A 23,333-nucleotide genomic window follows, 5' to 3' on the forward strand; every position below is an offset into this window, starting at 1 on the left:
ATAAGTAGATCCTTGGTGAGAAAAATAAGATGACTACAAAGATATGATTGCAATAATGAAGATGAATTTAATTAAATGATTGGTTGAATTTTCTTAAGATCCTTCTTTGTTTGTTAAAACTTAAACTTAATAAAAACAATTGGGTTGGGAATCGAAAATATCCACAGTTTTTAAACTCTCGCAAACTAATATATGTGTACAGATATAATGTATGTCAACGACCCTTAGTACTTCTCAAACGGAGCCGTTTCTATTCTTTTCTAATTTACATACGTCAAAAATTGTATCTATAGAACTAATCCTCGTGAGAATATTAAAAATTTCAAAAAAAGTTTCTTTAAAATAATAAACGTGTTCAGACAAGCAAACATCGCATGATATTTTATAAACAACATTAGATTTCTTACTATGAGTAATAGCATCGTTGCTATGCCCAACTAAAAAGATTGATTAATTAGAAAATTTAAACGTAAATTTTATCTTAAAACGCTTTAAGCAATTCTTTAGTTGTTCACTAAATTCATGATGGTAAGGTAAAATAACCTGTGATTTATCTGTACAAGGAACAGTGTTGTTATGCTTATCTACTATTTATATTAAATAATGAAACTAACAAAATTTGAATTTAATTTCTGAAGTTATGGACGGGCAAGATTAATACTGGAATAAACAAAAATGATTTGTATTTATGGAATGAGTAAATGATGTAGGTAAAAATGAGTATACCCACCCGAACATGCTTTACTTTCTATACCGATGTAATTATACCGTTGTTATCTAGATTTGTTAGAGGTTTAGAGGTAAAAACATTAGTTTTACAATCGTATCTTATTAAAACTGTTTTATTTTTTAGTGAAACTAATAAACAGTTCAAACAATACGGTCATGGCCTTAAAGTAACCTCAGAATTTTTCATCAAAGCTCAACAACTTAGAATTCAAAGTTACCAATAGACATTGCGGTAAAAGCTTAAAATTTTCTGCAGTTTTGAAACTTTTGGATCAAGACAATGATTACATTTTTTAAGTTTGACTTGGTGTTGACGACTTAGAGGTAAATATCAGGGTTCTAAAGTTCTTACACGATTATAACTTTTTACGCTTTTTTTGATCTCAGGATCAAAAATGGGTAATGTTATTTAAAAATTCAACTGCAAATATAATACAACCTTTAATGTCATCTTTAAAGTCATATCCATGGTCACTAAGAGATAGCTAGAAGAAAATCGTGTAATGGTAATACTTAATGTATTTCCGAAAAAACGCATGCTTAGAAAATTTTTATGCTCTTTTCATACTTTTCCGATGCCCTACATATTTTTACACACAAAGCTTAGAAGCATCGATTTCTTTCAATTTCTCTTGTTATAATTGACAATTGATTATGGTACTATTATTCTACTTATATGAGTTATGGAAAAAACATGTGGAGCACACAGAAGTGCAAAGCCCTACTAGTATACGTGTACGTAAAATAGAGTTATAGTTACGTCGGTGAAGCAGATAAAAAGTCCCCAGAGCCATACAAATTTATACCTTCCTTACAAAATGATAGAAAATTTATTAAATTTCTCTGTTACTTAAACCCGATAAATTTTGGTCAAACCCCCTTCAGACTCCTAAATATTCTGCACAGTACGAACAGTTGACTTTTCTTTTGTCAGTTGGTTATACAATTATTTTAGTCTTAATAAAGTACTTTACGCAAAAAGAATATGTCTGACACGGCAAGTTTTCATAATATACCATATATATTAAAGTTCAAGTTCAATATGTAATGAACATGTCAATTGGGAAACAAAACTTTGTTTACGAATACTGTAACTTAACGAATACTGTATACTTAACCACCTTTGGTGAATCGTTAAATTACTGAGAATCACTTGCATTTTTCTAAACTTTTGTTTTGTGGGCCAAGCCTCTCTAATATATAGAGGCACCCACACACATATTTATGTATGTATGTAATAATATGATGTACATATTATACAAATTGTATACTTTACCTTTGCCACGTCCGTACATACAATCTTTATTATATTTGAGCTTGTTTACTGATAATTTAAAGTTTTCCTTCTTTTCTTCTCTGTCACTTTCATGACTACTATCTGAATTACTAGAAGTATGTGGACGCCAAGATGAATGCGTGAGAATATCCGTATGCTTATCACTTGCAAGTGTGTAACCAGTAAGCCTATGTCTTGAATCATAATAGGATAGCTCAAAATCAGCTGGAGCTTCTTTGCAAATTCTCCAATTTGAGTACATAGAAAGACCATTTTGCTGTGCAACGTACATAGGTTGCGTTCGATTTAATGTGCAGTAAAAGAGTCGGGTCGAGCATTTCAAACCAAGATAAGTGTATGAATGCCCATTAAGGTAGAGTTGCCCATATGACTTTTTAGGGCGAGGTGTCTCTGGACTGATAAGAGATAATGTATTTGTTGTTGGTGTAATTCCATGGTGCTGTTTTGGAATGTAAGTTCCAGGTTTAAGTGGCAATGAACAAGGTCTTAAGAACTTACTTACAGAAGCACTATTAGAAGAATTAACGATAGATTTAGCTGTCGTAAATTGACTTTTTATCTGAGCAATGTTAGTACTTACAGAAGATGATTTATTTATATTTGTAGATTCAAAATTAACTGTAAGACAATGAGGACCTGGTATACCTGGTACATGAGGAACAATTTTTCCTGCATATAAAACGTTCGAGGGTTTAAAAATTTCGGAACTAGAGATACTTGGAGCCAAGCTTGGCGGTGAAATATTAGGTACTATATTAGCAAGACTAATTCTTGTGCAAGATTGTTCATAAGGAAGAGAGATGACGGCATTGGAAGATTTGTGTAACATTGTACCACCTGAATGCAAGCTAGATCGTACAACAACTGATGCTGTTTCAGCGTTATTTTGACAACTAGATTTTTTATTTGAGGAATGGTTAATTTTTGATTCGATACGTATGGTTTCATTTTCATCGTCCTTGTTAAGGATGCATACGTGACCACCAAACATTCGAAGTGCATTTGGTAATGTATTTTTTTTTAATTCTTTACATGAATGAGGTTCAGTAGATGTTTCAAGCTTAGCACGTTTTACAGAAATTGCTTGACACTGAGAATCAACAAGTCGCGTGTTACCTAATAAAGGACCTGGAGAAGACATAGGCTGTATATTGACTGGATGACAGTCACGATCATCATTAAAAACATTACGCTTATTGATAGTTTCATCACATATTTTAATATTCATGCAGTCTGAGGCTAAGGAGCTCTGAGATAAATTTTCTACCTGCAGCCCAAAAGGTAGATATTTATTACAATTCAAATGTCTATGTGTTTTGAGACTGTCAAGACTGCCATAGTCTAGGTTACAATCAGGACAAACAAAATGTTCAGTACAATTTCTGGTGTTATAATAACTTTTTATATCTGTACTTTTCAGCAGTGTAGAATTTTTCTTACATTCAATAAGTTCTTGTACTCTTGAATCAGGTTTGTCAACAATTGTTTGGTTATCTGTAACGACACTCTCTGTATACACAGAGGAATACTCCTGAGGTTGTTCAATTTGTAGTACATCTTTTATATCCACACAATTTTTTCTAGTCACATGAAATTTAGGCTTGTAAATTTTTACAATTTTTGTATTGTTTTTTTCAACATCATTCGAAGTTGGACTTGAACATGGGCTAGAACTTAAACTTGATCTCGGGCTTATATTTGGACTACAGATAGATAAATTTTCAGCTTGTGTTAATGATGCAGGCTGTACTATGGAAAAAGGTCGCAGATTACTAGTACCATTGCTAGCAGTGTCAGGTAAACTTACATCAGAGTCATCCGAGGCTTGATTAAAAAAATGAGAAACCTGTGAACAGAGTGTGTTTATTATAAATTATTTTTAAAATACTTGGATTATAAGACTAAAATTTTTTAGAATCTTTAGATTTAAACCAAAGAAAACTATTTTACCTTGTTAAGATCATCACTTTTTTTTGAAATATGAGCTCTTGATTTAAAATGCTTGTAGAGATTTGATTTTGTTTTAAAAGCGAATCCACACAAAACGCATGGAAAAGGTCTTTCATTTGTATGGGCTCTCATGTGTTTCTGAAGAACACTGGGCTTACGACAAGAAAGCTTACAATGAGGACATGTGTAACTATACTTGCGAAGTTTTGTAATATCACAGTTATTTGATAATTTGAGTTCAATAATGGATTCACTGCTTTTATTTTGAAATACTGAGCTTTCAGATGGTAATATTTGAGTTACATTAGAAGTAAGATTGAATGAAATCTCACCCGATGACATTTTTTTGAATTTTTTATGTTGGTAGTTACTTTCTTCAACACCCTCATTGTTGTTATTATTATAATTACTTTTGCTATAGCTAATATGAGTCAATTTACTGTTATTGTGATTCTTACTATCACATCTAGAGTTCTGGTTATGAGTATTATTATTTTCCAATCGAGAATCGGTCATAACTCCAATGCCAGTCTCTGTAATAATGAAAAGAAAAATATGCGATGTTAATGTTCCATAAAGTTTTTTTTGTTTTATACATGTATAAAAATAGTTTTTAGTACATGCAAACATAAATCTACAATAGCAAGTTCAAGTTCATTTTATCAGTACCATACAAAGAAGCTTAAAAATAGTAAGTCATAACATACAGATGCAGAATTTTTTCACCTAAGTAGCATTCAAATTTTTGACACTAACAGTGAGATACTTGAACACTGCTCAAGCTGGTAGTAGAAAAGTATTTGATTCTTTAAAATTTTACAAAACATCAAGCTTCGTATTTAATAAAAACAGATGCTAAAAAAACTTTTTTTTTAAATAACTTACTGACAATTTTTAACTTCAGAGACAGTTATATGTAACTCTGCATAGAAATACTAATTTAAAATAATTAATCACGAATGCTAATTTTTTCTCTTACTTGTGAATTGCAACTAAATGTCAATGTCTCTTAGACTTAAGGTAGTAGTTCAGTAAAACGATTAGACGATAAATTTTTCTAAAATTTTGCGTGTAGCTCAAGTTTCCTATAGTTCATCACGAGTCCAAATTTGGAGATGCCTAGTCGTGTAGTTTCGAAGATATTAAAGTTTTACTGTTGATCTTTTAACACGTGAGAGATAGAAAAGCGCCTGATTTGGGGTAGGATTTGAAACGAAATCATTCATAACTCCTAAACGAAACGATCAATCCTTTCAAAAAAACGGTATGTTATAATTGATGTTATAAATAAACTAAATACCAAGTCTCAAGAAGCCTAGCCGTAAAATTTTTGTATGTCAGCTTTCCAAAATTAAAAACTATCATGTAGTTGCGTGAGAGGGGCAATGACAGATGTACAGTAAAGACTACACAACCTATGCATACTCTATAGTACAGTATGCCACACGATATACCTAACTAAACTACTACCTTAATCGTATCCGTATTTCGATAAAAAAAACTGATAACCATTAATTAAAAAAAAATTATCTGGTTTTTGATTACGTAATCAATTTAAAACAGAGAAATTATAGCAATCAGTTAACATGAAGCAGAAGTTGATTGTTGTTCAGGCCTCTAATTAAAATTTTGCAGCCAAAGGCAGGATATATTAATATAATTTTTCCTAAGCTTAATCATTTATCTTAGTAACGAAGTAGTATACACAATTATTAGCATCCCTGCGTATACATTCGTAGCGAGAGTAAATATGTATCATTGATGTGAGGCAGAATAAATTGATTGGAATTTAAAACTCTATTATTTTCATAAGAAAGAGATGCGCAGAGAACGCTGCATTTTCACTTGTTACTGCACTTTATATCTAATAAACATGCAGTAATCATGGAAGGCTGTACATCATATACCAGATATCATATTGTAAATTATACATTAATACTAATTAATTTTGTATCTCGTTTTTCACAAGTTAAAGTCAAACAAAAAAAAAAAAAAAAAAAAAAAAAAAAAAAAAACACACACACACACGAACGATTCAATGAATGTACATGCACACAGGTCATAAAAACAATCTGTATGGATTTTGATAAAAGTAAAGTATGTTGTACTTTAAGGATATATATGCGTCTTTTTAAAATTATAAATCATTCTTACGTACAGTACAAAAGATATTCAAGGGTAAATTAAATTTTGTTTTAAGATTATGCATAAAAAAACGTTACAGTAGTGTCAGTGTTATAGGACTCAGGTTAAAAAAAGATTTTTAGTTTTCACTAAAAAAACTAATACATCGTAGCTAGATGTCCATGCAATGTTTTATGAAAATTTTCAAAAGATTTTATGTTTAGTTGTCAAACTATTTGTAAATAAGTGCTTAAGATGCACCTATAATTTTGGTTGTACACAAACAGCTGTGGAAAGAATGAAAACTAAAATGTAGTAAACTAGTTAATGAAAACTAAAAAAAAAAAAAAAAATGAACTGAAAAACATTACTTATCAGTACTAAATGAAAAAAAAATTTTTTTTTTCTTAATACAGTGGCCAACTTTCTTTTGTTATTAACCTTACCAACGGTTTAATTTTTTTAATGTTAGTTTTTAAACGGGTGTCACACGTCTTGTAATACATGTACTTTAAGAATAATTCATAAAGCTATTATAATTGCATAACTAAAAAAGTAGCTATGAAAGCTATACTAAATCATGACGAAGTTGATCTAAGTCTATTATTGACAAAAAAGGTTCGGTAATTTAGTTTCCACAATATATGCTGTCAATAAACCAATGTTTAGGAACAAAAAGATCTGCTATTAAGAAAACAGTACTTACTTCAAAATTTTAACTTTATTATGTGGTTTAAGAAGTTTCATGCTCAGAAAAGTCTTTATTTATAATAAGTTGTTTGATAAAATGTGTTCCGAAAAGGTTTTAGGGGCTTCATAAACGACTATTTAATAATTTAAATGTTTATACTATTATTTATTAGGAAATCAGAGTCGTTTTTAATGAGCGCTGGTTCATGTGTTTCATCGCTTGTGGAAGTAACAAACAACAACTTAAGCGAATTATGGGGCACAAAGTTTAGCAAAATAAAAAAAGTTAGATTATTAGAAAGATATAGTAAAGTTAACTAATTCTGTGCTCATTCAATCCATTACATTAACTAGAGAACTGCAATAACCTTGAAACACGTTGAAAAGGTGACTTAGTACTTCGTGACTCGCATAAGTAGGCGTTCTAAGTTCAAAGCACATGGTTAAGGTAAATGTCCCTATTACGAACATAAATTTCATCATACTTGCTTCTTTGATTTTTTTTTCTTAACTGTGAGCTCTAACAGTAGAAATTTTGGTATTAGCTGGTGCGCTATAAATTTACTATTATTATTCTTATTTTCAAATGTGGTTCTTAATTATTAAAATTTTATAAACAGGTTATAAGACCAAAATGTACATAATTATGAAACGTTGTACCTATTGTTTCATATTATGTCCCTATTTATGAAACTTATAAAATAACGTAAATTTAGTATAACATTTTAAGACAATTAAAGTTTTTACACTTGCATATCACTATTTTATTTAATAAAAATAATATATCGTTTATTTGTTTACTAGAAGTATATAAATTTCTCGTTGAAGTTTGCTGCCATAAAACGTACAGTTGAAAAGATAGGTTATGTACGACTTTGTCCCTACTTATAGAATTATCTTTAAAATTGGTCATTCATTGTATGTAAAATGAAATTTTTCTTGTGAATTCATAAAGATTCATAAAACGTACAACTACCACCATTTTTTTATCAAGTAAGTTGTATAAAAAATACATGAATTTTCATATTCCATAAATAGGGACATATTCCACGAATAGGGACATTTATCTTACTCGGTTTGGAACTTCTGTAAGAAAACAAAAAAGAAGCTTTACAAGAAAAATTTGACAGACATAAGATATACAGATATAGAAAAACGTAAAATACATCAAAAGTCGATATAGACGATAAACATAAAAAAACTGCAAAGTAAGATATTAGATGTAATACATAACATTTAAAAGCAAAAGGTATTCCCGGAAACGTTAAGGTATTTTGTTTTAATGGTGCTTGGTCTTGAATCGGGTATATGAACTAACATAATGTATCAAGTATAATTACATTGTATTGTAAACAAACAATTCTCATTTGGTGCTGTTCTTTATTTGCCAATAGTGTCTATTAATACTTAGTCAAAAGCTTTATTAGATGTATCTGTAAGGACAAACGGATCTCTACGTCTTATTCGATAAATTTACTTTTCTTGACATTTTGTACGTTTACGAGCATAATGAAAAATCTTGTTTCGCATTCTAGGCTAATACAACCTCTTCGTAATTTTCTGATAAGTCTCGTTTATTCTTTTATATTCTCTCATAGGGTGGTCATACATAATTCGTATTATTTCAATTTTTTCGTCTTATTTTTGATAGTTTAGCTAGCAACAACAGGTGATTGCTCGTATGTTATTAAATATTGTTAATTACGTTTTAGTTATCAGTCATGACTCTAAGTTATCAGTAAGACCTCCCAGTATTTAGATTCGAAAAATTTTAAAATATCGACTCTTGACATTTTTTAAAACTATTTAAAAGCTGCCGTAACATAACTTTGGTTAATCAGTTAAACAGATGATTCTGTGTTGCCTTTTTTTTGGTTTTTTCAATTTCTAATACTTCAAGTCCAATGCACCAATCTCTCTTAACAACTAGGAGATATATATTCAGCCATACAAATCTTACTAATGTAAGAAGTAAAGTCGCTAAAGCTGTTGTAATCACTGACTACAAAAACTATTCAACCGATTTTGCTGAAATTTTGCATACCAATTCTTGATACTTCCTAGATGACTTTAGTATAGTTTTCATCTTGAAGGCATTGATAACACAAGCAATAAATAAGTTCAAAGTTTTGAAAAAATTCGCTAAATTTGCACTTTAGTTCAGATAAATCCGCTAGGTGGCGTCAAAGTGGAATCGAAACAACCTGCAATCAAATTAAATAAGTGTGGTTATAATACGCCCACGCAACGTACGCCATACGCAGTCGTTCAACAACAGTGTATGAAGCCTAGAGCTGGGAGTCATGCAGCTAGGTATCCCGGCTACCAACAACACTGTTCTCTAATGGACAAGCGACTTCCATCGAACTCCATCCTAAATCACCATGCTTGACTTGTGTCACCAATACAAAGACGTTCTGAACGCAAACGTCTCCGGCCAAATACCAGTAGACGTCTAGCCAGAGCACAATCTGCTCCAGCAATTTGGGGTTTTATGGACATTCTTGCAACCAACCTGGAGCTCCTACCAGAGCAGATTATTCTACAACAGCAGGTTAGGGAGAACAACCCTGAGTTCAGGCAGCCACAACAGCCTCCTCAGTCTCCGTACGTAGAGACTCCAAGAGTTAGTCAAGCTACCCGCACAGCCAGCAAAACCAGCAAACGTCACGGGCAGAGTTTTTCGTCGCAAGGCTGAGAACCCCGGCGACCGACAATACTACATTCTATTACTCTTTCGACTCTGCAAGCACTCAACCAGGAATCACCGATGTTCTCCGACGTCTACGCTAGGCGAAACTTACAGATATGAAGGAAAAATAAACTTCAGCAAATGCGACAGTCCCCAATGGGCAAGCATCGCGAACCAATCCCTTCACCTTATATTACCAAAACAACTGAGCTCTACAAAAAAAAAAAAAAAAAAGATGCTTGAGACACCAACGTCTTCGGCGTAACAACAGGAGACGTTGGTAAAGAGCTCTACAACTCGCTCTAAGGCTTTAGACGTTGTCGTTTTTCTTCCGAATAGTCTAGTGCTATAGCAGCAGGCCAAAGAAGATCATCCTGAGGAAATCAGGCAGTCACGTTTGTTGAGAACTTCATTCACGAAAGAGTTTAAATCACTGGTCCTTTTTGAGGCCATCGGACGTTAAACTACCTTGTTAACAAATACATTACAACCTAACATAGTTTACCAGGACCAATAAGCTCCAGGGTTTTGTTACTCTGGTTAAAAAGTTATATGATTGGAAAAACATTGTTTCTATTGTATGTGTTTTTTCAGTTTAAAATCTTTACAGTTTTAACAAATAGCCCTTTTCATTTAATCTAACGTGAGAAAGTGCAAATCAACAGCCTTTGAGGGCTGATATTTATTTTAGGACGTAAGGAACGCACGGTACTTTTTAGGATCATAATTTTTTTTTTACTTTTTACAGTTTATCATTTGACAAAACAAAATGCATAGATTCCGAATAAATATGTTTTTAATAATAAGATTTTTCGTTTTAAGAAATGCCAGGAATAGATGTAACAAATTTAACTAAAAAAGTCTTATATGATGTGTCAACACACTTCGGTGTTCTTTTCAGTGAATCTCGGGTAGAGCCGGGGGGCCGCTAGTAAATTACATGTGTATGTGAGACAATGGCTCCTAGTCATGACACGATTTATAAGTTTTGCCCTGTTTACATCCCTTTAATGATCGATATGGCTGCTAAAACTTAGGGTTACATACACCTTTCTATCTCCTTTATATCAATGAATTGATTAAAAGGATATAAGCCTGACAACAGTATGAAGTTAGGTTTAAAACTTCGACTTATTGGTATTTATTTTTATAGGTTTATAAAGGTTTACTTTAACTAGGTAAACAGAGCGGGTTTCAGCAGAGAACCAGCCCCCACACGGGAGCCTCAATCACACCTCTGTGCCAGTCCCTACACCCCTTTGCTGTATTTACCCGTATGCTCGTCCTGATGTTATGCCCATGATTGCTCGATTAGTGCCAGGCATTCCTACATTGATGCGGACCATTAGATTTGAATAGGGCGCATTTTGAAACATATTTTAAAAACTAATTTTGTTAGATCTATATTATCGTACGTTTTCAAATTATTTTTAGCTCATAATAATAAATCTAAGAATAAACTTTAATGTAGATTTACTTACACTTAATCGGTTTTGAACTTCGGTCTTCAAGGTGATAGATAGGTACGCTACCGATTGTGCTACCGAAGAGTTGGTAATACACCTTTACTAATATGTCTAGAAGATGTCTTATCGATAATGAGTGTTATAAAAAGGTCTTAAAGATAACTCAGAAGTTTCCTTAGTATGATCTAATGTTGTCTTAAAAATAACTTTAAGATGGCTTGAAGATATGTTGAAGTGAACCTAAAGATAATTTTAAATATGGCTTAAAAATGACTTGAATACCCACAAAGTGGTTTGAAGAATTTTTTCATGTTCTTTATGATGTAAATTTAGTAGCTTTCCTAATAAAAGCCCCAAAAAAACGCTCTAATCTGTAGGATTTTTCTCCAAACTAAAAACAAATTACGTATTTAAATACTTGAATTTTGCTGTTCTTACTGACTAACTGCTACTGTAACTGTGGGAGAAGCAAATGGTGACATCATCAACTTCATTACCATCAACATTATTGATGGAATCATCCTCATCGTCAGCATCATCGTCGCCTACCTCACTAAGTACGAGAATAAGTGACTAACAAGCAAGTGATGCTCTGCCTAATTTATCAGATAATCAAGTTGTACAAATGTCCCTACAACTTTTAGAAAAGGATTTGTTGCTTTCTTTTTCTTCCTTTTTATACGCTAATCCATCACAATTAACTCAAAGCCGAGTAAAATAGCTAAGTTCTAGTTATGCTGCACATTTATTGTTCAATGACAAATCTTTGCCACTAGAATAAGAGTTTATAGTATCAAAGATTCAGATCCAAAGGGACTTTCACAAAACAAGTAATCCAATGAAAACGTTTTCCGTAAGATTTGTGAAAATGTGGATGAGAATTTATAAAAACCTACTTGTACGCAAGAGTTAAGTTCTCTAGCTGCTATGTTACTTATATCTAACGAATTTGGAAACTTGTTTACATGTACACAGAGAGGTAACGTTATATATCACTTATTTATAAAATAAGAATTCATCTGTAACAACTTCATGTTTAAAATTAACTTTTATAGTATTACTGGTAGCAATATCAGCAACATCAAGAGGTTGTAACTACAACATACAGCTTAAACTGCAAAGAAGTTTCCTGCTGGTTTCATACAGCAACAATAGATCGTACTTGTTCAACAGCAGAACACCCATGATCAGCAGCAGAGCACACTGGTCCAGCATGAATCTTTTCTTGCGTATACCGAAGTAAATTATAATTTCTTTAATTTTTTCAAAAAGAGGATGAAGCGTACACTTATTTCATAAATATAATCAGTAACAGCAGAGCATACTAATTCAGCAGATAGCAGTAGAACAACTGCAAAACCAACAAACAGCAGTATAGCAAAAGTCTGCTCTTCCACAGCAATAACAAACAGGAGTACAAGAAAAGTCTGCTCTTCCACAGCAATAACAAGTAGCAGTGCAAGAGTTTGCTCTTCCACAGCAAAAACAAACAGCAGTAGAGCAGAGTTTGCTTTTCCGCAGCAAAAACAAACAGTAGTGCAGAAGTTTGCCTATCTCTAGCAACTATATACAGCAAAGCAGTGGAAACAATAAACAGCAACAATTCAGAAATATAAAGAGGCAAAGGTTCAAAATCAAACAGAATTAGTGACTGAATCTTTTTACGATGATTTGTACTCTAAGGATTTGAATCAAGCATCTTTATTTTTAAAAGGTGTAGTTACTAATATAGTCTTATTTTCAATACAACAAAATTTACGATATTTAATTAACTCTATTATATGTAAGAGAATCAAGTCCGAGGAATCAGAAATCTATAAATTAAAGCATAAATTTCATAGTGCGCTATAGATTTATCAAAGGTGACAGGCGACTGAATACTTGGAATTTCTTTTATATTTTATACAACGAAACAAAAATATGCAAGTTACTTTCATATACTATTGTTGGGATTGATATCAATAGCCATATCGTTTGGCTGTAATACATTCATTAAAAATACCTTGAAAGCATAAATGACCACAATTATGAGAATTATAATCTTGATATTTTACACGGTTATACTTAATACTGTCAACTTTCAAGTATAACATCAAATCGATAGGTGGTTATAGATCATTAAAACTGTTAAAATGGACAACATCATTACGGCGTTTTCGATTCGCTACTAGTCTATTCCAAAATCATCGTTATTTTCGGGATTAACTATAGCAGTTTCACAATAACAAATTTAATCAATTACAAAGTCATTTTGCATAAATAACCCTCAAAAATTTTTTTTGCGCTTCATTCTCAGTAAGCTAATATGGTCTTCTGTCTGTACCGTTTATTAGGTAATTAATCAATAAATTAACTGATAGTGAGCCTGTACTAGACCGCATATTTTATAAATTAATCAATAAATCAAGTCCCACCCGCTTACTCCCCAAAAACTCAATACGCTTTACTGTTTGTGACGTGGTAGCTAAGGCCATCGAGTCACTATATACCTATATTTTTGGGAAAGTCATCGGCGGCTACCGAGTCACATAATAATGTATATATTTTCTGTGTAGACATATTCTTGAAAAATTATTTAATGTGTGTTCTCGGTGCCACGGACTACGAGCCAAGAGGAGAGAGAAGGACCACAGGCAATGAGAGAAGTTGATTGTGTGTGAGGTATGGTTGAATGAATGTATGTGTAAAAGGAAGAAGAGAGATGGATAAGCTCGCGACGCGTCGGGAAAAAATCGTGGGTCCGGTAGTCGCGTTGAGGACTTAATTTTTGAAACCTCTAAAGATTTACCGATTTTTAGGAGCGTTGGAGATTTTCAGATACAAAGAGAGGGGCGCGCGAACCTATGCAGACTTACTGAATAGCATAGTCAGTATTGTATGGAGCAGCATCGAGAATAGATAGTAGAGAGTTATAGGAATACAAAAAAGGTGACAAGTGAGAGGTGAGAAGAGTATTATCAGATGTTAAGATAGGATATTGATTGATTGATTGATAACAGATTTTATTATGGTAAGGATTCGAGATCCGAATGGCAAGGGTACACATAGTGAATAAGAAAAGTTAGAATATGAGAATAGATGCATACAGATCAACAATTAGCTCAGATTACAGCAGATCGCAGAGACCACGCAAGCATAAGTGTTGTTTATAAAACAATTCAAACTAAATAAATATAACTCTTTGAATCAAATCGATACGACAATGTCATTAGTTAAATAAAATCCGCTGGATGGTTTGCAAGGTAGAGCTACACTAAATCAAGTAAGTATTTGTATAGTACATCCTTAAATGAGGACTGTGACTCGATCATTTTAATATCAAAGGGCAAATTCTTTCTAGACTTCTAGCGCCGTGTGTAAAGTAACGCTGGTAAGTGGCCGTGCGGGCCACTGGTTTAAGTAACGAGGAAGCCCCAATTCTTTCCAACCTCCGCATGTCCACCACCTCAGGAAAAAGCCCCGTAAGATAATCCAGGCAGCCAGTCGTTAGCATGCGATACATTAGCAACCTAAAGAAATACCATCGACGCAAGGTCAAAGTAAGCCAACCTAAATGTCTGAAATAGGGCTTCAATTTTGCATCACCCCTCAGACGAAACACATGACGCAGGACCGTGTTCAGCAACCACTGGAGCTTCAACTCAAGATAGCCGGACATGTTAACAAGCACCAGGCAGCAATAATCAAGGTGAGGGACAACCAACGGACCCGCCAGACCCCTGCGAAATTTTCGCGGTAACTGAACACGCCTCAGTGAGTTCACCGTCCAGTACCAGTACAGCAACTAAACGGTCGGAGATGTAAGAGTGTGCCCAGCGGATAGCCTCAGCTGAGAAATTGAAACAGGCCAACGAACGCAAGAGGGCCGCATGACCAATCGTGTCAAATGCGCGACGAAAATCAAAGTAAACGGCCAACGTAATGAGGCCCCAGTCTATTCCTAACCGAATATCGTCGGATACCTTGAGCAACGTAGACTGAGTACTATAGCCACGCCAGAAACCAGACTGAAGCAGCGAGAGAAGCGACCTGTCCTCCAAGTAATCATAAATCTGGTTTGTTACCAAAAAGTCAAAGACCTTAGCCAAATGAGCACCATTAGCGATCAGAAGTGTATCACCCGCATCAACAGGGTTCGGCACTTTAGAGAAAGGTATAATGGTGAAAAGTTTCCAAACAGAAGAATAGATACCCATCGACAAAGATTCATTAAAAAGATATACCGTGTAGTCGGCACTATCGCTTAAGACCCCAAAAAAATAAGTTAGGGACAGTCCATCGCCACTGACAGCGCACCATGCCAAGACAGCGCTCCATAGACTAGCGCACCTGGACATCAATCCGGCCAAACCGAAAGAGGTCACTCGAGGGCGGCAACGAGTCAAGAATTTATTCAAGCTCAAGCTGGGAGTAGAGAGGGGACGAGCAAGACACCAAAGAGTGATGTTAAAGTAGTGTATCAGGAGCCATGGTCATCAAATGCGATCGCAGCCTAGTGGCTGCAATCCCGAATCGACCAAGTATGCACCAACACTTCGCCTGGTCCCTCTCTTCCACCAACAACGATCGCAAATAAGCCTCACGCGAGTGCTGAATTCGAGCCTTCAGCCTCTTGCACAGCGCCCTATACTCAGCAAGCCCACCAACGTTACTCGACCGCCAAGCTACCCTATAAATACGGTTCCGACGCCTCAGTCGTGATCCAGGGGACCAGCGCTCTACGGAAACAATGTTCTCGAAAGGCCACGTACAAGTCAAGAGCCTCCAATCCGGCCCCACGAAAGGCTGCCAAGGAGAGTTCAACATCAGAACCAAAAAGGTCATCCACCCGAGCGATTATGAGGTCCCACAGGCTAAGAGAAAAAGCCTTAACAGAAAAACCTCTAAAATCTCGCGATCTGTAAAAACATGCTTAATTATAGCAGACGCGGGAAATTCATAATCAATAAAAAGGTAATAATGACCAGATATGAATGGCGCCTAGAACTGCTGTACCCATCGCACCCTCTTATTCGCATCAACAATAATAGTGTCCAGCCAAGTATGAGATGTGTCGGTATGGTGGGTAGCATCATATGGCAGCAGGTGAAGGGAGTACTCCGAAATCAGGCAACGAAGGTGATCAGAGTAGTACTTTCACTTAAGAAGGACAGCATTAAGGTCACCCACTATGATAGAACCTGAACAACAATGCGTGATTATTGAAAGATTCGAAAAATGATGTGAGTACTTGCCCTTTTGGGCGTCTATAGACAGCTGCAATAAGAAGTTTTTGTGAAGGTAAAGAGGCAATTTCCACTAATACAAGCAATCAATTATCATCAATGTGTACTCATGTAAACAGTTGGTGTCAGCTTACAAATAAGTAATTTAAAATTTAACGTTATTTTTACAATTTCATTGCAGATTTACAGGAAATAAAACAGACAAAAAAAGACGATACAATAACTAAAACACGGGTGAGTTCGACACTAATAGCTCAATAAAAAGTATTTAAAAGTGCTTCTAAATATATAACAAAAACATTAATAAAGGGGCAAAATCAAAACATGCCGAACACTATATGATTCGGGCATTGTTTAGTGGATACCCAGCCCGTAGGCAGTGTTTACATTTAGCGAATAGCTACAAGCCTAGCTATGCTAAGAGCTCAACGACACAACAACAGTCTGTCTTCGAATGGTCGCACAGTGCTCCAATTTATCAACACGCAGTGTGGTTGATTGTCGGTGGATTGCACTACTATACGTACAGTCCTGTGGGCAAGGAGATGCTCCCCAAGAGGCGGCTGATACTGGACTCAGCGAAAATAAAAAGAATGCTCACCAGGATACCTCACGCCGCTGCACTCGGGCCACCAAAAGTGCTACTTGTCAGGAGTGAACAGGCAGCACTGCATTCGGCAACTACGAACCAGCCAGAGAACAGCACTTTAAGGTTAGAACGAACACCACCAGGAATTTAGAAACTTTGTTTTCGAGTACCAGGCGGCCAAGAGCACCAAAACACCAGGTGAGAGCCTACTCGGGCTCGAAGAGAGCAACACCTGTTAACAAAATCTCCAACAGAGGTCTTAAATTAATAGCAATAAGATAGGTGTACTGTGAAAAGTGCACTGGCAGTATAATACGGAACAGAGTAGTGGAAGACTATCCGAGCGAGCACAAGTGTATGTAAGCGGGTGTACGCAGGGATACGGAAATCAAAGTGAGCGAGAGTAAGTGTGAGTGGGCTTACATAGGGATAGGGCAATTAAACCGAGCATGAGGTGTATTTGAGGTTGCGTGTGTGTGTGTGTGCGTGTAACCTAGGTACCGGCCACCAACAGTCAAGCCAAGGAGGAGTTCGGCGGTGAGGACGACCAGGAGGTGTTTACAAGAAGACATTTCACCTCGATAGCAATGTGCCGATACATTTATAGAGAAGAAAGGGAGGGAGAGAGAGAGAGAGAGAGAGAGAGAAAGTGTGTAATAGTCAAGAGTGCGTAGAGAACGAATAAATAGCGCAGTCACCCTGTGAAATTTACATCAGTGATTAAATTTATTTGTAATTAGTGCCCCCCCCTTTCTCTAATTTTAATTTTCTTTTAGAAGTGTTTGGCGTTTCCGAGCCGGACACCTGTGGTGAACTTTCTGGAGGAGCAGAATCTATTGTGTAGGGACTAGGTAAGTGACGTACGAGAAACTTTGTGACAGGAGAACAGGACAGCTATTTGCATGTATGTACCGTTTATTAGTTAGTTACTTAATAAACTATTGGACACTCAGCCTGTACTATAAATGAATAAATAAATAAAATCCCAAGCGCTTACTCCCCAAAAACCCGGTTTGCTTTACTATCGGTACCATTTATTACTTAATTAATTAATAAGCTAATCGACAGTGCACCTGTACTAGACTACTAGTAAAATAAATAAATAAATATATAAAATTGTAAGCGTTAGATTTTTATATGCCTGGTACACACTGTCTATGCCGTTTATTGAGTAATTAATTAATAAATTAATGGACAGTGAGCATGTTCTAGATCTCTTATTAAATAAATTAATAATAATCGAAGCACTTAATCTTCATAAATCCAGAACGCTCTACTGTCTGTAATGTTAATGAGTTAAATGATTAAGTAATCGATTGACAGTGAGCTCGTACTAAGCCACTGGTTAAATAAATAAATAAATAAATTTCCAAGCACTTAATCTTATAAGACCAATGAAGTCTTCTGTTTTAAGTGTGTTTTTTAAAATATTAATTAATTAATGTCTGGAGTGATAAACCACCTGTAAGATAGTGTATCTCTCGACCGACAGTAAGAAAGTAATCGGAAATGGAATGAGTAAAGTAACCAGAACAGGATGGATCCAAGACTTGAGTAAAAAAGAAATTATAAAAGTGTGTCTTGCCAATAAACTTGAAACTAGTGATTCAGAAATTTTAGATGACCTGAGAAGTAAACTAAGAGAGTGGGTAAAAAAAATTAATAAAGGAGAAGAAAATGAAGTAAATACTTCAAAAGACATTGAAAACGATAGCGAATACGGGAAGAAAACTAAAGAAGAAATAAAAACAAAAAGTAAGAAAACTGTGGGAAAAAAATAGAATACGATGGAAATAGCTGCACCATTTCATTTTGATGTAGAAAAAGATGATTGGGAAAAGTTTGTTCATAGGTTGGAGCAGTACTTTATTGCTAATGACATCAACGATAAAAAGAAAATGAGAGAAATTTTATTAAGTAAAGTAAACGCCGATACTTAAGATTTAATCAATCAAATTTGCAAGCCAATGAACTTGTTAAGCTTGTAAAAAGTCATTTGAAACCAGAAGCATCATATTTAGTACATCGAGCGAAATTTCGTCAGCGCATGCAGTTGGAAAATGAATCGATCAGCGAGTACGCGGCGATTCTCAAGAATCTGAGCAAGGGTTGTAAAATTACCAAACTAGAAGAGCAAGTGTGGAATCAGTTAATTACAGACTCCGAACAGACAAGACTCCGAAGTAAAGGTATCGAAATGGAGCTGCTGAAAATGGAAAATCCAACAATGGGGACGACTGTGAAAGAAAGCATTGACATGCAAAGCAGCACATGTGGTAGCAGAGAGATTGCAACAGAAGGAAAATTCCACTGTTAACGGTGAAATTCGTAAAATAAATATTCAATCTAAAGATAACGGCAACAGTGGCAAAAATAACAGGGGAAAAGGTGGAGATAATCAAGAACGGTTAAGGAGCCAAACAAAGACACCGGGAGTAAGATGATCGCAACGAGGCGGACACCAATCAGCAGCGAAAACAGGTAAGTCGTGAAGAAATTGCTGTTGTTATGAAAAAGCGGATTATTCTGCCTGGAAATGCCGTTATCGACAGCATGCGTGTAATATTTGTAAAAGTCCCAGTCATTGAAGTACAATGTGTTTTGAAGGATCGAGATTGTCTGATATGAATCATAGAAAAAAAGCGAGATTTAGTTATATAGATTCCGCAAACAAAGACAACAATACAGATAGCGTGACACGCGAAATGAAGAATATATTTGCAAAAACCAGTGTGAGCGAGATGTATTATTTGAAATCATATGTGCAGGGAAACACATGAGTAGAAGCTAAGTATTCAACTGCAAAAATAAATAGTGTTAAAATTCCTATGGAAGTTGATTCTGGTGCTACTATCTCGATCGTACCGTTAGCGTATAACAGAAATTTTTCTAAAAAATTGAAATGTTTGACTCAGATATTTCACTGCTTAATTATGATAGATCTGTTTAAAAGCCAGCAGGTATGCTTCGACAAGGAGAGATTGAAGCGAGTGGAAAGTGTATATCAGCTGATGTTTACATGACAAATTCAAATGGGCCAGCTATAGTAGGGCAGATATGGCTCTAAGCATTAAATTTGTGGCCTTTATCTCACGATTTAAAATTTTAAGCGATTGAACCAAAAATTGCAGAGAATAAATAATTAAAAAATATTTTTTTAAAACATGAAGCGATATTAACGGGTAAGGAAAAGTTTACGAACGGTAAAGTAAAATTAAAATTAAAAGAAGAGGCTAAATCAAAATATTGACTCACGCAGTCTGTATCAATCGCGTTAAAGGAGAAAATTAAGGTTGAAGTGAATCGATTTGTAAGTAAAGGGGCAACTAAAGTGATTAAGCACTCTGAGTGGGCTACTCTAATAATTTCGGTGCTTCAGCCAAATGGCGGTATAAGCATGTGTGCCGATTTCAAAGTCATTTAAATCCCACATTTGCTATAGTGTTGCGATATACCCAATATTTCTCTTGGGTGCTCTCGGCTAGTTAATCAAGCGCAGAAGAACCGTGCTCTCTCTCTCTCTCTCTCACCAGGCAGGTAAGAGTAGGGGAGCCTGCCTACCTAGCCTTTAACTGAAGCCCCGCCCACTTCTCATAACTTAAATATTACTTTTGACCATAGCTAACTGTGTCTCTCGCTGGTCGAGTGTGCTAAGCGTTTTGCTTACACTTGTGTTTGGGATTAAAAATCCAATGATTGTAGACTGTATGATTTGATTTACCGGTTGCGAGGGAAAAGAGTGGGAGCCAATTGCTTGGGTTTATTGAAAGATTAACACTCACACTTTTTTATATATAACAAAATATTAAAGTATATTAACAACAGAAATTACAACACTTAATGAGAAAAAATTGAAAAACTATGGTATGTAACAAAATTACGTTTTATGTGCGCTAGTTTAAGGATATTGAACGAAGTTGAAGAACAGTTATTTTACTAATATAATTGAACTGAAAATGATGTTGTTTGAGTCACGCGAGTAAATTACACAAGACATTTTCTCTTTCTATTTCAAATGATTTACTCGAGAAAATGTCTACTTGGTTGGTGTACACAGTGACCACACTGTGGTTCACTGGACGAGCGATCGGTGCGGACTGACTAGATACTCACAGGCGAGCAGTCGTGAGCAGCCAAAGTAACTTAAACGTGGAGCGCTATGATTGGTGGTCACGCAGGACCATCGTACACACGCTATTAGTTACAAAATACTTAAGTTAATTGCTAGCACGCAAATATATAAATTTTATATAGTTAATGTTTTGAAATACTAATTTGGTGTTGAACAACTTGACTCGTAGCTAGGTATTCTTCGATTTCTGACCATGACATTTTTTATATTGTTGTTATTATTATTAATATTATTATTATTATCATTATTATTATTATTATTATCATCATTATTATTAATATTATTACTTTTACTAATATTATTATTATTAATATCATTATTATTATTATTATTTTTAGTATTAAAATCATTATTATTATTATTATTATTATTATTATTATTATCGTTATTATTATTATCATTATTATTATTCATATTATTTTTTTTATCAATATTAATAATGTGAATTTTCAGAGTCTTAGTTAAATGCGCAATAAAAATACTAAAATTAGGAGATAATCTTTCCTTACCACCTTCGGCTAAGTATCGGGGCGCGTTATTTTTTTTTTCAAGAAAAAATTAAGAAATAATTTAATCACTTAGAAAAGAGTGATTAAGCTACGACTTAAACTAAAAATTCGTTAAAAAAATTTAGTAGCTACGAAAAGATTTATAAATAAATAAGCAGTTTTTTAAAATAAAATTTTGCGTAACACTGATTTAGTCATGGATAATTCGTGCTGTAGCTCATTATTGGTACATAAATAAATTAATCGTTACATTTCTTGCCAAGATTTAACTATACATTGATGACAACATGTATCTATCAAGAGTTAAGAATCCCTAAAAAATACAGCAGCCATTATTAGCTACTGCACGGCACGAAAAAGAAAATCGCGCCTACAGGCAGCACGAAAACAAAAGCTACGCATGAAAATCGCGGCTTACTGGAAGCATTAGCGGAAATTGTTTGTTTTGATTTCGCGTCAAGCGTTGTTTTTTAAATATTCACATATGCAATACTCTACTGCAGCGTGGAGGACTATGTTTAATTTTTATCTATTATCACAATAAAGTGCAAGATGTAATATTTATTTTTTTATTTTTTTTTATTTTATTTTTAAAGCTATAGATTTCAATAATTTGAGTCTGTGAAATTACTGCTTTGTTTTGTATTGATTGTAATTTAATTTAAAAATTTATATTTAGATTAGAAGTTACATTTATTTTAACTATATGTAATAATAATATGTATCGATTGCAATTCAATTCAAAAAGTTATATTTAGATTAGAAGTTACATTTATTTCAACTATATGTAATAAATTTAATTAATTTATTCACTCTCACACTATAAGTGTACTTAAAAAAGTTTAGATTAGTCGTTAGATTTGTGTCACAGTACAGTATTATTTAAATATCTAAGATTTTTTTGTTACCATCCGAATAAGTTTACTTAAAGGATACTTTATTAAATCGTGTATTGTAAGTGTTCGTATAAAATAGTTGTTATTTATCAGATTTACGTTGATAGTCACTTAAAAAAGACTGCTGAAAGATGTAGTGATATATATTTATTTATTAAAAATATTAATTTGATACTTACAGTATTTATGGAGATTTCAGAGTCAATGATTGCTTTAAAGTAAATTATAACTTATCAGTTTTAAAATTGATTTTAATTACTCTGTTCTCGTTTTTTTTTAATTAAATGTTTTTTAAAGTATTGATTCAGACATCGTCATTAGTGGAATAGGCCTATGCGGGATACCACCAAAAGATAAAATTACAGTAATAGACAATATTTTTATTATGAATCCAGTTTATTCAAATTTTATTTTTCTGCTAACTTAGTTTATTCCAAAAAAAATTACTTATTTATTAATAAATCTTTTTAAAGTTATTTAAAAATTACGTATTTTTAGTTCAAGTCATAGCTTTATTACTCCTTTCTTAGTAATTATATTATTTCTAAATTTTTTCTTGACAAAAAAAACGAGCCCCGATACTTACCGCAAGGTGGTGACGAAAGAGTATGTTGTAATTTTAGTATTCTTATTGCGCATTCAACTATGGCTCTGATAATTCAAATTAATAATATTGATAATAATAATAATATGAATGATAATAATAAGGATAATAATAATAATAAGGATAATAATAATAATAATGATAAAAGAAAAAAAAATTTTATGGTCGGGAATTGAAGAGTACCCAGCTACGAGTCAAGCGTAAGCAAAACGCTTAGTCCACTCGACCATCGAGAGATACAGGTAGCTATGGTCAAAAGTAATATTTAAGTTGTGAGTAGTGGGCAGGGCTTCAGTTGAAGGCTAGGTAGGGAGGCTCCCCTACTTCTACCTGCCCGGTGAGAGAGAGAGAGAGAGCACGGTTCTTCTTGTGCTACTAGTCGAGAGCACCCAAGAGAAGTATTAGGTACATCGCAACCTGATTTGATAAC

General features: G+C 34.1%; 1 protein-coding gene across 1 annotated transcript in view; it reads right to left on the reverse strand.

Annotated features, from left to right (window-relative positions):
• Window positions 1–23,333, reverse strand: part of LOC106644347 (uncharacterized) — a 258,083-nt gene that overhangs the window by 175,448 nt on the left and 59,302 nt on the right. Inside the window, exons 2-3 of the mRNA XM_089589204.1 lie at window positions 3,977–4,509; window positions 2,006–3,872 (exon numbers count right to left, since the gene is read on the reverse strand). Coding sequence (XP_089445330.1) covers window positions 2,006–3,872; window positions 3,977–4,509 — 2,400 coding nt within the window. The remainder of the gene's footprint in view (window positions 1–2,005; window positions 3,873–3,976; window positions 4,510–23,333) is intronic.

Source organism: Copidosoma floridanum, unplaced genomic scaffold (assembly GCF_036245765.1).
Source record: "Copidosoma floridanum isolate Cflo_tuat_1 unplaced genomic scaffold, Cflo_Japanese_pri ptg000008l, whole genome shotgun sequence".
In the NCBI taxonomy this organism is placed as follows: Eukaryota; Metazoa; Arthropoda; class Insecta; order Hymenoptera; family Encyrtidae; genus Copidosoma; species Copidosoma floridanum.